Below are 16,384 nucleotides of genomic sequence, written 5' to 3'. Positions count from 1 at the left end.
CCCCAGTGTCCCTCAGACCCTCATCAGCACCTCTCCTCAGTGTCCCTTAGACCCTCACCAGCACCCTTCCTCTGTGTCTCTCAGACCCTAATCTGCATCTTGATGTTCCAGGAGCTGTATGTCTAAGCATTCCTTTAGCAGTGATTCTTGTACACATACCACTATTGTGTTGTTGCCTACACCTGAAGAACCTCTCCTGTCAGCCCTTGTCCTCAAGCCCCCAGTCCCTTTGGTAGTGTGATGTCACCCTTCCAATGGTTCCTTAGCACCTTTGGAATCTTGAAGTTACTGTCCATTCAGCTTTGTATCATTATCTCTAAGGGCAACTTCCAAGAAGAGTCAAACTTCCTACTCTATATCAGTTATCTCTCTTCCAGTCTTTTTCTCCACAAACGTTGTCTATAACTGTTTTATGTCATCTCTGATACTGTGATCAAATATCTTGCAGAAAGTAACTTAGGATAGACAGGGAGACTTTCCTATTATAATTCCAGGTTACAATACACCATAATGGTGGGAATGGGGGCCGGGTGTCATAGTGGCAAGATCTGCAGCATTCGTCACAGTCAGGAGCAGAGAGACATGAAAGAACAGAGTGCTAGTGCTTTGATGGTGTCTACTCTTGTGGATTCAGGATATGCTGCTCCTGCCTACCTTCAGTCTGGGTTTTCTCACACACACCAAGGCAGTGGAGACAATGCCCAGAGGTGGGTGCGTAGGCTGCTAATATGATTCAGACCATCCTTCTTTGAGACTCTCTTCCAGGCGATCCTTGGCTGTGTAGAATTGACAAACTAACCATCATGAAGACCCATCAGGAAAAAGTGGTCTACTGCTTGTTTCCATCCTTTAGCCATGTGACTCGGTTTCATTGCTGAGTCATTCACTCCTTTGTCTCCCACTCTCAGAATCACACCCGATTTTAAGTTCCTTAAAAAGAAATATTTATTTTTTATGATGTTCTTAAACACCTATAATAGTGCCCTGCATAGGAATGTGTCCAGAAAATGTGCTTTAGTGACAGAGAGCTCCTGCCCAGGGTCAGTTAGTTTCTTTACCAGGGAAGAGTCCCCAATTGATGTTCACGGCTTTTCCCACAAGGCACAGGTGCAGTTGTAAAAATCATGGCTAGGATATTGCTGGTCAGCCCCTAGTTCCCAGGGCAACAGACCCACAGTCATACTGTGTGGCCTCATGGGGGATGTTTTTCTTAAAGTTGCAGTCAGGTAAATACTGGAGGACTTCTTTTTCCATTCATATCATGCTGTATTTGTAGCTCAAACATTCATTAAAGAAGCAACTGAAATGCTAATGATAATTACACCCAAAAAGGTAATAAAGAGAAGCCCAAGGCTCACATAAATGCCAACATTTAATAATTATGCATACTTTTAGCTTTCCTCCTACATTTATCTTAATTTCTGATAATTAGTTTAGTAAATCTAAATTTTCAACATATGTGAATTTAATTTTAAGGTTTCTTTTTTTTTTTTTTTTTGGTTTGCTTATTAGACCTAGGAAGAATATATATGTCTCATAAATGTGAAGAAGTAATCATCTTTACATAGAACAGATGCCTATATAGAGGGAGTAACATGACTTTTAATATGGTGACAGGAAGAAGGCAGCTAAATGATCATCCTCAACCAGGAGTGATTCAACCAAATAGAAACAGGCCAAGTATTAATCAAAAGGTGCCTCTTTCTCAAGTGAAGCAAACCCACAAAGACTGTGGGAAGTAAGGAGAGCTCAGGCTTGTTGACAGGAGCAGCTGACACCCCTGCAAGTAGGCAACCTTCCTGGAACCCCAGGGCAGGTCTGCCCAGTGGCCCATCCTGAGCTCCAGCATAAACTGTGCCCAAGGCAGGATAGAATATCCAGTCAGAGTTGAAGCGCAGGCTCAGGACAGCTGTGCGGAAGGCCCTGCCTAAGGCAAGGAGGCAGAACAGGCCTCAGAACTCACTGCCTCTTTCCTGTTCATTTCTGACAGTGTCTCCTGCTGTAGCTGAAAGTTCCCCAAACCAGAAAACATTGTATGCCAGGGTCCACTGTTGGGAGAGACACAGCAGAGCAAGAGAAGAGCATCAGGCGGGTCTGAGAAGGTTGGTGCACAATTGCTTTTCTTTAATTTTAGAGTTAATTTGAGTTCAAAAATATGGTATTATTTCCAATTACTCTAGTTCAAAACCTTAACATTAGTATAAATTTATTACATCCCTTTCCACATAGAATTTCCCCGGGAGAAGAGAGAGTAATTAATTTTACTAATATTTTAGTTTAACTTTATTGTCTACACTCATGAGTGGAAATCCCTAGAAATCAATGAGGACTCTATCAGTTGTGTCATAATTCACAGAGAAAGAAGACAGAACTTGTCTGTATTCTGTGGATGGGGAGCAGCTAGAAATGCCTTAATGCTCCTGAGATTTCCGCAGGAAACTGGAGCGTTGGCATTGTGTCTTCCACCTCACAGAGACAGGTGCTTACAGAGGAAGGATGCTTGCATGTTGCCTTGAAAAGTTATGCTATTTCCCAGGCATACAAATATAAAGGCATAGCATGGGTGCTTAATAGATAAAAGCATCCTGGGCACTTGCTAAGGCGAGTATCTCAGTTGATTCTGTGGTAAAGTATCTCGCAAAAGCTTCACTGGCTTACAGTTCCAGTGGGATCAGAGTGAAATCATGTGGAAGACCCTAAGCAGTAGAAACAGTGACAGCTGTACATGTGTGACAAATGGCTCAGAATTCTGTCTCTTTGTCTTCAGCTCTTCAGCATCCCATCCTTTTTTTTTTTTTTTTTTTGGACTCCATTGGCTCAAAGGAAACCTACAATAATGAGCAGAACTGAGAGAGATCCTAATTGTTCATCCTTGGCTCCTTTCCAATGTAAATCTCTTCTTGTGTTTGGTTCTAGGGCCCTTGGCTCTGACCTTTCAAACTAACTCTCTTTCATGCAAAGGATTTTTTTTTTTTTCTCTTCAAAACAGCATTGCTAGGACATTTTGCCAAATGCTGGTATCTCACTTATTATTTTTTTACTTCAACATGCAACCACCAGCCTGTATTTTGTGAATAGCTGGGGATTAGCAGGGGATAAGGATGCAGGACCAGGAGTGAAAATAAGCAAGCCAAGTCAGAAATGCAAGGCTAATCCCTTGAATTTAAATTTTTCTTGTTATGTCAGCATTCCTAGTACTAATTCCTTAAAGATAGAATCACTACATTAAGTTAGTTTAAGCAATGGGCTGGCATAATGCCAGTCATGGAGGAAAAAAAAAATATGTACCTTTACCCAACCAACAAATGAGACTGAATCTTAGTGTTCCCAGGGCATGTTCCACATGTCTGTGATTTAAAAAGGCTCAGAACCCTAGTTCTCACCCAACAGTTCAATCTAAGGACAGAGTAGAACATTCTTGAGCTGTGTGCTAATACAAAGCCTGAAATGATAACAACACAGACACAGGAACCAGACACAGGTCTCAGACTTTTCATGACCACAGAGTGCCGGGGACACACTGGGTGAGAGAGCCGGAAGCCAGGTTCAAGCTTCTGTGAATCTTCCCACTGCTCTGTTCACATCACTAATCAGAAGACACTGATGGGCTAAGAAGGGAAGTGATTGGGGTTTACAGACCATGTGACAGGGGTTAACGTGACTCTATGAAGTAAACTCTGCCAGTTGAGATTTGTACACATTTTTCTTTTAAACTTGCACATGATATATCCTTATTCATCACAAGTCACATGAATAAGCTATATAATTGGAAGGGCTGAATTTTTCTCTTCTCATATATTTTCTCTTGGCCTGCAAATAGAGGTCATAGGAGGTCTGTTGTTTAAGATTTAACTAAAGAAAATAGCAAGATTCTAATTGCCTCCAGTAATAACTTAATTATACACATGACTTGAGAAGGAAAGAAAAATAATATTTCAGGGGTGAAATCACATTACAATGGATCCTAGGAGAAGGTAATTTATTCCACTGACTTTGGTTTTATTTGCAGAGTTTCTTGAAATAAGAGCAGGTAAAGTTTGGTAATGTTTTATTTATGCAGACATTTTCATAGGAGCACTGCACTTTGCATTGGGATTTGACAAGTATAACATGGTTATTTTTCCTTTTTTAAGAAAAAAATTAAGATATTATAAGATGAATGACAAAAATAACCATTGTAAAATAGAAATACAAAACACAATCAATATTACCAGACAGACAGACAGACACATACCCACACATATATAGACAGACAGACAAACAGACACAGACATACATAGACACACACACACACACACACACACACACACACACACATGGGAAGCCATCTAAGATGTAGATGCTTTCCAAGCCAGGAATCTCAGGAATTGTAACAAATATCCATTTGGCATCAAAGGATTTTTAATGGCAGAAAAATCTTTTTAAATTGAATGTTTAATTACTTTAAAGTATATTAAAATTTTCATTTGAAATTTATTTCATGTCTATTAGTGTTTTCTTCCATATATGTCTGTGCACCCTGTTCATGCACTGTCCGGGGAGGGCAGAAGAAGAAGCTGGGAAGCCCCTGGTACTTGAGTTAAAGATAGTTGTGAGCCAGTATATAAGTGCTAGGAACTGAGCCTGCATCCACTTTAAGAGCAACAAGTGCTCTTAACCCCTGAGTCCTCTCTAAAGGTTATTTAATTGTTGTAAACCATATACAAATTTTATTTTGAAGTAGGTTATCAGAAACAGCATCACTGCTTTCCTTGATTTTAATTGAAGGTTTCATAACGATCTTCTACACAACTCCCTCCCGGATATTGTTACTTTATTCTTGTTGTGTAACTGAAAATGTAAGAAGATGACACTGGGAGAATTTCTGATCAGTCCTGTCACAAGCTAGACAGATCACTGGGTTTGCCTCAGTCTCTTCACCATCTATTATCCAGCTTACAAGTGTGCCAAGGCACAGAAATGTGACCATCCTTACTAGGACAATTCCTAGTTAGCAATGAGTTCCTTTTAGCTATTTTACATTTCCTCCCCTCTCTTCTACAAAGCACACCTTGGATGGGAAATGCACTTTGTGTTGTCTATCCACAATGGTTTGGATTGCTCCATTCCTACATCTCTTGTCAAACTATATAATGTCAGAATATAATCAAACATTACAACATTGTACAGAATCTCATTTTAAAAGAATTATTGGTATGACTATAATTTTATCAGTTTAAAGACTAAAAAATTATATGGTCTTTAGTGTTAACTCAAAGTCAATAAAATATATATTACATACTAGTGATATAAAAGTATATATTTCTACTGCATATTTTCTACTCCAGGATATAGAGTGTCCTCACCTTCTGTCAGAGTTGGCCGATATTCTGATTCTGATTATACTGTCCTCTTCACATAAGTACTTAGTACAAAATGGAAACATATACTTGTAGTATTTCTGAAGATTCTCTCCAAATAGCAAGACGATATTCATCTAGCAAATGACTGTTTATGAAGCATAAGTGGGCAACAGTAACAGCACTGTTAAAATAAAATATCCTAACACAGCTAAGTCCAAGTCTACACTAATTTAACAGTTATACTCTGAAGCACAAGGATGGGAAATCTCAGACTCAGTAGTACTGATCTGAGCGGCGTGTGGGCAGCTCATGGGGTACACAGTGCTGGGTTGTGTGCACATAACAGAGGCTGCGATGAAGCCACATGATACAGCACCAGTAGGCACTGTCAAATACCGTGGGTTCGTTATGTGATTTGTTCTAGAACTACATTTTGTCATTGCAGAGTCAGAAACATTTTGCTAAGACTCCTCAACCCCCACATTCATTTACCTGACTCCAGATGGGGAGTGGTACTCTGCCCAGGAAGTTAGGCTTACAAGAACTAACACCAACACACGTGTGTGTTCCCTTTGTGGATAGTGCTCAGTACATTTTGGAATTTTAACAGAGCTTTTTTAATATCAGAGCGTTTGTTGGTATTTAAATTTTCACAAACTAATTTTTGAATGGGAATATACGATCACTGCATTTACAGAAGAAAAAAAGTTTATAAAAGAAAAATGTCAGCTATTGATATAAACCCTCCTGTTCAATCTCACTTATGGAACACTAATGCCTAATATAATCCTACTTTTAAAAACATAAAAGAAGCCATATTTAGAAGAAAAGAAAAAATTATGTTATAGATGAAACCAATGTTTAAATAATGATTTTGCTAAAAGTAGTTTCATTAACATTTTTGTGGGTTGTCCTAATTAAACCAACAGCCTATGGAAGGTGCGTTTAAGAGGAGGAGAAAGCTTCTGAGAAGCTGATCTGGGCATCCTGCCTTGAAAGCCTGGCTGTTCCCACAGGGTGGGTTGTGTAAAGGGAAAGCCATGAATGCCAACCAAAAATGCTTTAGGTTTTAGTAGTTATCCAGCATGTCATTGCCTAAAACTGCTTGCTCTCCATAACTTCAGACTATGGACCCAAGTTTAACTGTGAGGGCTTTGAGGAGATGCTTTGGCCAAGTTCACAAATGTTCTTAGAGGACTTTTTTTTAACCTCAAGATTTATAAGTTAGGCATTATCGTTCTGAACTGTTTTGGTACCAGACACAACTGCAATGATACAGCCCCAAGTATTTCAAGGTATTAGATATGTCATAGGAGTCAAAGTACCTGGGGAGGCAGGTAGGCATACTAAATTTCATTATTTTATCATTTAACTTTAAACTTTAAAGATGATGCGGTGAGCACTTTATAGGCAGAGAACATGAGCAACCCTAGACCCTCACTCACAGCTGCTGACCCAGAGAACACTATGTATAAACACCAAGGTGCAAGGCAGACATGTCCCAGTGTTCACTTGCAGCTAATCTACCCAGTCACCTTTGTCATGAGTCTAAGAGCCTCTTATGAAACGACTTGATCTTTCTGGTATGCCATGAAGTTACACTGCTCAAAAGTAAATGATTTGTGAGTGAGAAAATCGCATTCAACAAAGTTATGAAATAATAGATTCTTTTAAAACTGCATTGTTCTTTATTTTTCTACCCAACTTAGAACCTGAATGTGCTGTCACTTTTGTATGCTCAGTCAAGCTTTCAGTATTCACAAAAATACCATTACTATTAAGTTAAGAAGGATTCCTTTTAAAAAATTATTTTATTAGATATTTTCTTCATTTACATTTCAAATGCTATCCTGAAAGTCCCCTATACCCCCACCCCGCCCTGCTCCCCTACCCACTCACTCCTACTTCTTGGCCCTGGCGTTCCCCTGTACTTGGACATATAAAGTTTGCAAGACCAAGGGGCCTTTCTTCCCAATAATGGCCAACTAGGCCATCTTCTGCTATATATATGCAGCTAGAGACACGAGCTCTGGGGGTACTGATTAGTTCATTTTGTTGTTCCATCTATAGGGGTGCAGACCCCTTCCGCTCCTTGGGTACTTTCTCTAGCCCCTCTATTGGGGTCTCTGTGTTCTATCCTATAGATGACTGTGGGCATCCACTTCTATTCCATCTGATTGCTGACTGTGAGCATCCACTTCTGTATTAGCCAGGCACTGGCATAGCCTCACAAGAGACAGCTATATCAGGGTCCTTTCAGCAAAATTTTGCTAGCATATGCAATAGCGTCTGCATTTGGTGGCTGATTATGGGATGGACCCCCGGGTGGGGCAGTCTCTGGATGGTCCATCTTTTCATCTTAGCTCCAAACTTTGTCTCTGCAATTTCTTCCATGGGTCTTTTTAAACAATATGTGTTTATAGCCATGTCCACACATAATAATTTCTTTTATGTTTAATGGTAATTATAATGTTAGGACACCTGCATTTGACACATGAATGAATCACTGAGAAAAACGGGCAGGCAGAAATCATCTGGGGAACATTAGGTTCTAAGATTTATTTCTTTATTAAGACAATAAACAAGTGATATCTATATGTTAGTAAAATAGCATCTTATTGAATATATTTGTTTTTAAATTTATACTTTCCTTTAATGAACAACCCAGGGGATAGAGTGGTACTTCCTGTGTCATTTACTGCTGAGATTGTCCTGACTTCATGATGGCTCTGGAAGAGTGTATGCGGTGTTTCTTTCTCTCTGAGTCACAGGATGAGGGCACCAAGAAAGTATTTAACCTTATGGACTGTGAAATGAATAACTGATCCTGTTTTCCGCCCTGTATTGACTGCTAAAAATCTCAAGAGTGAATATTTTACGAAGCTCTGAAAAATTATATAAATCACATAGATATTTTACGATGTAGGCTCACCTCTGACTACACCTCACTCTCACTTTCTTTATCTTGGCTCCTATTTCTTCTGTGTGTTTTAGAAGAATGAATACTTTTTTATAAACCACTTAAAATCCCTTCCATAATAAAAGTGTTAATAATACATGGTGTTTTGAGTTTTCTGTCTTTCCACTTTACAAAGGTATTTTGAAAACATTGTCTCAGCCAAGCCATTGCTGTAGTTTTTAGATCCCTGTGTAGAAATCTCTGAAAAGAAACAGAGTCTGGTGGTTTCTAATAGGGTAGACAATGCACCTGATCCTTGGAACAAAAATGAGGACACAGATTGAACTGCAGAGACCAGGAAGTATAGCTGCTGTGTGCACTGGACCACAGCCAGATGCCTCAGAAGGAGCTGACACTGCCAGGGTACTTATCTCACAGTATGCTGCAAGCAAAATGTATTGCACCCACTGCCTTAAACCAGGCATTGACTCCTGAGCTTTCTAAGCAGCCCCAGATGACTCTGAACTGGAAGCTGTCCTCAAAAGTGCTCACTCCTGAGTGCTGTCTGCCAACTGCCTTCCAAGAAACCAGAGAAGCCATTACAAGAGCCTTATGTCATTGTGACATAGAGTTATGTGCTTCCAAGAAGACACCTAGAGCAAATCTCCCTGAAAGAAATGATTGGTAATCGTATAGGGAGGTTTGGTTGGATCGACAAACACCTAGGTGGCTGGTAGAACACATATCAGTGTGCAATTGTGAGGACATTTTTAGAGATGATTAGATCACGAGGGCTCTGATATAATGGATAGTTCAATTCATTGATGATTTATAGTATTATGTCATTCTTAGGAGATGATGAGATTTAGGAGGTGGGCCTACTTGATAAATATGAGTTGCTGGGTGTGTCCTGGTAGGATACATCATACATGGACCCCATTTTGACTCATTTCCTGTTTCTTAATTTTCATGATGGGAATTGCTTTGCTCTACTGAGGCATGCCCACAGTGACAGACTGATCAACCTTTGAAACTAAAAACTCAAGTAATCCCCCCCTCCAAGTTTCTCTTTTGCCACAGAGATGAGTGACTAATATGGAAAATGGGTTCCAATTGTTGAATCATTGCTGTATTTCAAAAGTTGTATAGACTGCTTTGTAAGAGGGATTTAGAAGAGTTTGAAGAAATAGACTAACTAAATCCTAGAATGCTATAGTTAGAGATAATAAGCAACTCTGGGTGACTCTGGACCAAAACTTCTGGTACTAATGTGGGCAGTGAAGATTTGTGCTGATGGGGTGTACTGGATAGCTTTGTGTCAACTTGACACAGCTGGAGTTATCACAGAGAAAGGAGCTTTAGTTGGGGAAATGCCCCCATGAAATCCAGCTGTGGGGCATTTTCTCAATTAGTGATCAAGGGGGAGAGGCCCCTTGTGGGTGGTGCCATCTCTGGGCTGGTAGTCTTGGGTTCTATAAGAAAGCAGGCTGAGCAAGCCAGGGGAAGCAAGCCAGTAAATAACATCCCTCCATGGCTTCTGCATCAGCTCCTGCTTTCTGACCTGCTTGAGTTCCGGTTCTGCATCCTTTGGTGATCAACAGCAGGATGGAAATGTAAGCTGAATAAACCNTTTCCTCCCCAACTTGCTTCTTGGTCATGATGTTTGTGCAGGAATAGAAACCCTGACTAAGACATGGGGATAAAGTGCTAGCCCAGTGGCTAGGAGACTCCCTGCACCTGCAGAGGACTTGAATATGGTTCCCAGAACACATGGGGCATATCACAACCACCTGTAACTCTGGCTTAATGGGATCTAAAGTTCTTACTTCTGTGGACACTCTCACTCACAGTTTTAAAACTTAAAAAAGTAAATTTGTTCTGATGGGGCTTTGGACAGTAGTGAAAACCAGGAATTAAACAAAAGGTTCATATTACAATGGGGAATAGAAATTGTCTAATTTTTTTCCATGTCCTAAGATTTTAAATGAGATTGAATTTAAATATAGAACTCCAGAACATATACATTTAAATATAATTTAGGACTTGGAGTAGTTACTGCTCTCTCCTTTTAGCCATGTTTAAAATTAGGTTCCAAAAGGAGACACAAAGTGAAGGACAAGCATTGTGCTCAGAAAAAGAAATGGGCGGTTGGAATCTGTAGTCAAAGCATCAATGGCTGACAAAGATATCCATTCCACCAAGATGAACTCTGAGGACCTGGTTAGGCACTATGTATTACAGGCTGCAGGGTGCAAAGTTGTCAGTTCATCTGATAATCTTTCCCTTGAGTATACAGTTGGTCTGGAGTGCCTTCATGACAAAAGGCTGTCTTTCAATGAATGTCATAGGTTCAACAAACACTTAGATATTCAGAAACTGATGTAATCTTAAAATAATTGGGACTACGGTGATGTTCACATTGGCAAACATTTTGACTTTAAGTCCATGATGATGGCTTTGCAAATGTGAAACATGTCAGAGCTATAGGGGTCATGGAGGCCTTCAAAAAGATTTCAAAGCAAGACCTGGGAGCCTAATATATGACAGGGCTTGTGCCCATTTAGGTGGCCTTTAAGATGGATATGCATATACAAGCAAGATGAATTATAAATGGCTATGGTAACTTCAGGAAGTTAGAGACACTGGAAATGGAATGCCTTCCAAAGATGACCCTAGGAAACAAGTGCATAGTTAGAAGAGCAACCAGATATTCTCCAACTCAATGACTGAGCAGGAGCTGTCTGTGACCATTGGAGCTCATATTATGACACCATATGTACATCAGATACTAAACATAAAATTAAAAGGCCTAGTATCTACTCTGTTGGGTCTAAATCTAACTTTGAACTAATCCTTCTTCCTGGTTCTTCTGCTTATCCCATTTGAAATGGAAATACCCACTCTGTGACAAGCATACAATTGCATGGTATTTTATAGGGATTCACACCTAAGAATTTTCCTTAAGTATCACAGAAGACTTTGGATTCTGTCTTAGGGTTGTTATTGTTATGTGGTAACACCATCACCAAAAGCAAGCAGGGGATAAAAGTGTTTATTTTGCTTATAGTTCCACATCACAGTTCATCACTGGAAGAAATCAGGGTAGGAATCTGGAGGCAGGAACTAACACAGAAGTCATGAGGCAGTTCTGTTTACTGGCTTGCTCATCATGGCTTGCTCAGCCTGATTTCTTACAGCACCTCCAACCACCAACCCAGGGGTGTCTCTACCACAATGGTCTGGGTCTTCACCTATTAATCATTAATTAACTAAATATTCTACAGTCCTACTTACAGACTGATCTTCTGGAGACATTTTCTCAAATGAGATTAATTTTTCTCAACTATAGCTTATGTCAAGTTGACATAAAACTAGGCACCACAGACTTCACATTTTAAGCAATTAGAAAAATGTTGGAACCGTTAAGACTTTGGATCCTTAAAGTTGTACTGTGTGGTCTTTGCCTCACAGGCAGATGTGATTCAGGATGGGAGTGCAAGGGGTGAGATGTTATGACTTGAAAGTGATGTGTTTTAGTTTCAAGTTGACAGAATGGACTTATGACACTTCATTTCATTATTTACTTATCTTGAACATGCCCAGAGTAGTATGCACATTGGAGTGGATGCATCGCTGAGGCAGCTTCCTGGGAAGACAAACATGGGAGGTAGGATCTGATTGGGGGAAGTAGGTCTTCCAGTATGTACTGAGGGGGCTGAGTCTTTCCTTGTCCCACCCTTATTTTGTTTCTCTGCTTCCCAAGTACTATGATGTGGTTTTCCTTGAAGATTAACATCTTTCTCACCATGATGGGATGACGCCTCTGAAACCCTGAGCCAGTATGAATTGTTCTTTCAGACATGTGTCACAGGGAGGGAAATGATCACCTGCAGGGCACCCACTAGATATTGCTAAGTTGATTCCTTTGCACAAAGAAGTAAAACTCATGACAAAAAGAAATGTGAGGTATCAGCTTTATCCCTCCTGTTTAAAGGGGGCCTAAGTGCTACAAGTCCCATAAATAGACTGCATTGGCTTGGGTGTCTTACAGGGTCCCTGAGTCCTCCCATTTTTCCTTGTTGGTCTCGTACCTTCCTAATATTTCTCTTCATAGACTCCTTTGGGAACACAAATACACCATCTTTGAAAGCCCGTTTTCTCTTTCCTTGTGTACCTATGTCTTTTTTGCACCCCTTCATTTAGGCATTTTGGAATGTGCAAAGTAGAAAATGTGAAGTCATATTTCCAAATGAGCATCAGTTAGATTTCATATTTCCCAACATCCAGCGTTAATACTGGGATCTCTGACTTGAAGCCAGTCTTTCATCTGTACATATTTTTATTCTTTGTGAGCATTGCTTCACATCCTTAGAAACTTGACATGGTTAGAATTTCAATTTATCAGTGTTATCTTGCAGATAAACAATAAAACATTAATTTCCTTATTGAACACATTTGTTGATTTTTTACTCTAATATCAACTATGACATAGTACATTTTTTAATTTCCTGAGTTTAACTCAAGGGGTTTAGTAGTTTTTCAAGTTAGAAATTAGTAGTAAGTCAATTATCCATTTTGTTGGGGGAAATTCCAGATTACAATATAGATATGCTGATTTGTCACTCTTCACTATTGTTAAATTGTTTGAATAAATAATTTAAAGACATTAACAGCACCAACAAATTGCAACAAACATGTCCCCTATGTGATGCCTGATATATAAAAGCCTCTCTCTGTTCATCTACTTTCAAAAATAATGTTTTAAAATCTAAGTCCCATAACTACAAGATTACCCAATGAGAACAAGCTTTGTTGACAGATGTGTGACAGATGTATGACAGACACAATGCATGTATTCTTGCAGCAGTTGCTTAGTTTATCTTGGTGAGTCAAGGACTGGCAAATTACTTGGCAAAGAGTACGTTCTTCTAAATTATCCAGATAAGCCCAAGTGTCTATGCACATCCACTTATTTTTGCTCACTGAGAAGAAATGTAACTTAAGTAGGATTAACATTTTATGGCATTTATTTAGTTCTTGAGTTGACTGACAAGCCTATTAATGTATTCCATGAGCTTTATTAATGTAATTGGAAAATGTCCCACATGCCAATCAACTTATAATAAGTAATTATGTTCATAAATACTGTAAAATTATTAGCTTTTAATTTGATCGCATGACATACCTTCAAAACAGTTGCATGAATTTCCTATTTCTAAGGGAACAAAACATATGATCAAGCATTCAGCAAGCACATTCATTACTGCTCAGAGGTTCATGAGCATCAAATGACCTTCAGAAACTAGCACTATCTAAGAAGGCATGCAATCTCTTTAAAAGGGCTTAATGGTGTAATACAGCCTCTAAAGTAAAAAAAAAAAAAAGTTGAAAATAAACACCAGTAGCCATAAATAGGTGCTAGCACAGGGCATGCATCCCATTGTCCAGTTTACATGGGTGTGATGCAGGGGAGAGAAAATGAATTCGGGATACATTGAGATTGAGAAATATAGCATAGAAACCTACAGGTTGCAAAGGACAAGTCAATGTCACATCTTGACTGTTTCATACATTGTCATCCAAATATTTCCTCTCAGAACAAAAGAGAGTCTGCCATACTTTTTTTTTTTTTTCCTGGAAATTTGGATAGAGAGGGACAGAAAGGCAAAGAAGAGGAGAGATTAGAAAGATTCCAGAGTTTGGTGGCTCATTATGGGATGGATCCCTGGGTAGGGTAGTCTCTGGATGGTCCATCCTTTTGTCTTACCTCCAAACTTTGTCTCTGTAACTCCTTCCATAGGTGTTTTGTTCCCTATTCTAAGGAGGAATGAAGTATCCACACTTTGGTCTTCCTTCTTCTTGATTTTCTTGTGTTTTGGAGATTGTATCTTGGGTATTCTAAATTTCTGGGCTAATATCCACTTATCAGTGAGTGCATATCAAGTGACTTCTTTTGTGATTGGGTTACCTCACTCAGGATGTTATCCAGATATATCCATTTGCCCAAGAATTTCATAAATCCATTGTTTTTAATAGCGGAGTAGTACTCCATTGTGTAAATGTACCATATTTTCTGTATCCATTCTGCATATGTAGTAGAAGATGGCCTAGTCGGCCATCATGGGAAGAGAGGCCCCTTGGTCTTGCAAACTTTATATGCCTCAGTACAGGGGAATGCCAGGGCCAAGAAGGGGGAGTGGGTGGGTAGGGGAGCAGGGCAGGGGGAGGGTAAAGGGAATTTTCAGGATAGCATTTGAAATGTAAGTAAAGAAAATATCTAATAAAAGAAAGAAAGAAAGAAAGAAAGAAAGAAAGAAAGAAAGAAAGAAAGAAAGAAAGAAAGAAAGAAAGAAAGAAAGAGTCCAGAGATGAGATGTGTCTGTGCTTTGCACTTTAGCCTCCACTTTGAAGCCAGACCAAACTCTGCCCTCTAGATTGCTTGTTTAAGCTCCATGAAAAGAGGGACTCCGGGCTGTAGATGTAGGTCCTGGTAAAGCAATTGCTAGAAGACTGACTACCTGCCTCAGACTTCCACCTCACAAAACCAGGTAGAATCTTGTGAAAATCTGACTTTGAAAACCATATATCACTGAAGAAGGCAACAGTCTACAATCTAGTGTTTTGGTTTCCATTATAAACTGTCTCCTTAAAGCAAATTGCAGAATTAACTAGTTTAACCTCATCATGACTGAAATATTTAATAGCAACTGAGTTTTTGTTTGCACTGAGGTTCTTATGGTATAAGAGGGAGTAAAGGTCATTTACAAAGGTTAGAGATAAACACTATGTTGAGGCATTAACCCATAAACAAAATTCAGATCCAGCCTTGAGGAAGAAGTGTGAAGACAGGAATACCACTGAGTCTCCCATTCAGCTTCACCAGGCGCCAAGTCCCGGGGTGGGACATGACACCATCCGTTTTGTTACTAATTTTACTAATGAGTACTACAGCATTGTCTTGCGATCCAGAGAGCAAAACATTTTCATGCAGTCAACACATACATTTATAGAACAAGTGCATTACATAAGGTACAAATTATGCATTTTTACCCTCCATGGATTAAAGTCACATGCTTTCTTAAAGGGTACTTGCATTGGTAGGATCTGGAGCTCTTAAGCTAAGTTTGAAAGTGGAACAACAATGTTTTTACAGATTATTAGTTGACTAGCGAGGTTATCTGCTGAAGCTCAGACATAAGGCGCTGTGAAGAGCTTTCCAATTATTCTGCATTTATACTTAACCTGAGTTACTCTAGAAGGCCATGCTTTGCATTCTCACTCAAATGCAAGAGGAGAGAAAATGTGCAAGAAGGTTGGGGAGGCAGCTTTTAGAGTTACCACTCACAATTCACAACCCTTTTACTTTTCAACGTATGTGCTCTGGGTTTTTAAGTACTTATTTTAATGTATCAATTATGGATTTTCCAAGATTTATTTCAGAGATGACTCAAGGGAAGATATGAAATATATCACATACAAAAATCATAATGTGGTGTTAATGGCCATTGCCTGTTCTTGTAAATGGGGATTCCTGGATTTAAATCGTCATTACCCTTTAATGGAACCTAGAAGATAATTCACAGGATAATGACAACACATCTTTGAATGCTGTAGCTGCTTCTGAGTCAACTCAATACCAATGTTAAATAGTTCAGAGAGAAATTCCACAAGGTAGCCCTTCTGGAACTTGGGTCTTTTACTATCTCAGTATTTTATTTCAAGCTTATCCCTCTTAAGGAACTCACCAGGAAACACTCACCTTGCACAGTGAGATGAACCTGCATTGTCCGTGGTGTGTGTTGGGTCTGCACAGAACAGGTGTATGGGCCGTCATCTGTCACATCAACATTCTGTATCTGGAGGCTGTAGTCTCTTTTATTCAATGTGGAAATGGAAACTCGAGGGTCTACTGACCACTTGTCACCTCCAGCAAAAATGATACTTGACCTGTTGAGCCAGGCACCCTTTGATGCTCCATCTTCCAAGTAACACCTAGACATTGAGGGAGGGATGGAGGAAGGGAGGGAGGGAATGAGGGAGGGAGAGACGGAGGGAGGGTGGGAAGGAAGAATGAGAGACTGTTAATCAAAATGAGAATGAATAACCGCATCTTAGTTCTGTGTGTATGCCTGTGCTTCATTTC

The 16,384-nt window shown here is 39.5% G+C and overlaps 1 protein-coding gene across 2 annotated transcripts in view; it reads right to left on the bottom strand.

The window, feature by feature from the left end:
• The window catches only part of Negr1 (neuronal growth regulator 1), a 718,441-nt gene that overhangs the window by 411,907 nt on the left and 290,150 nt on the right, over positions 1-16,384 (bottom strand). For both annotated transcript variants that reach the window (XM_021195962.2, XM_021195963.1), the window contains exon 2: positions 16,001-16,233. In XM_021195962.2, coding sequence (XP_021051621.1) covers positions 16,001-16,233 — 233 coding nt within the window. The remainder of the gene's footprint in view (positions 1-16,000; positions 16,234-16,384) is intronic.

The sequence above is a fragment of the Mus pahari genome, chromosome 4 (assembly GCF_900095145.1).
Source record: "Mus pahari chromosome 4, PAHARI_EIJ_v1.1, whole genome shotgun sequence".
NCBI lineage: Eukaryota > Metazoa > Chordata > Mammalia > Rodentia > Muridae > Mus > Mus pahari.
Note: the sequence above shows the minus strand (reverse complement) of the source record. Positions and strands in the feature narration are given on the sequence as shown.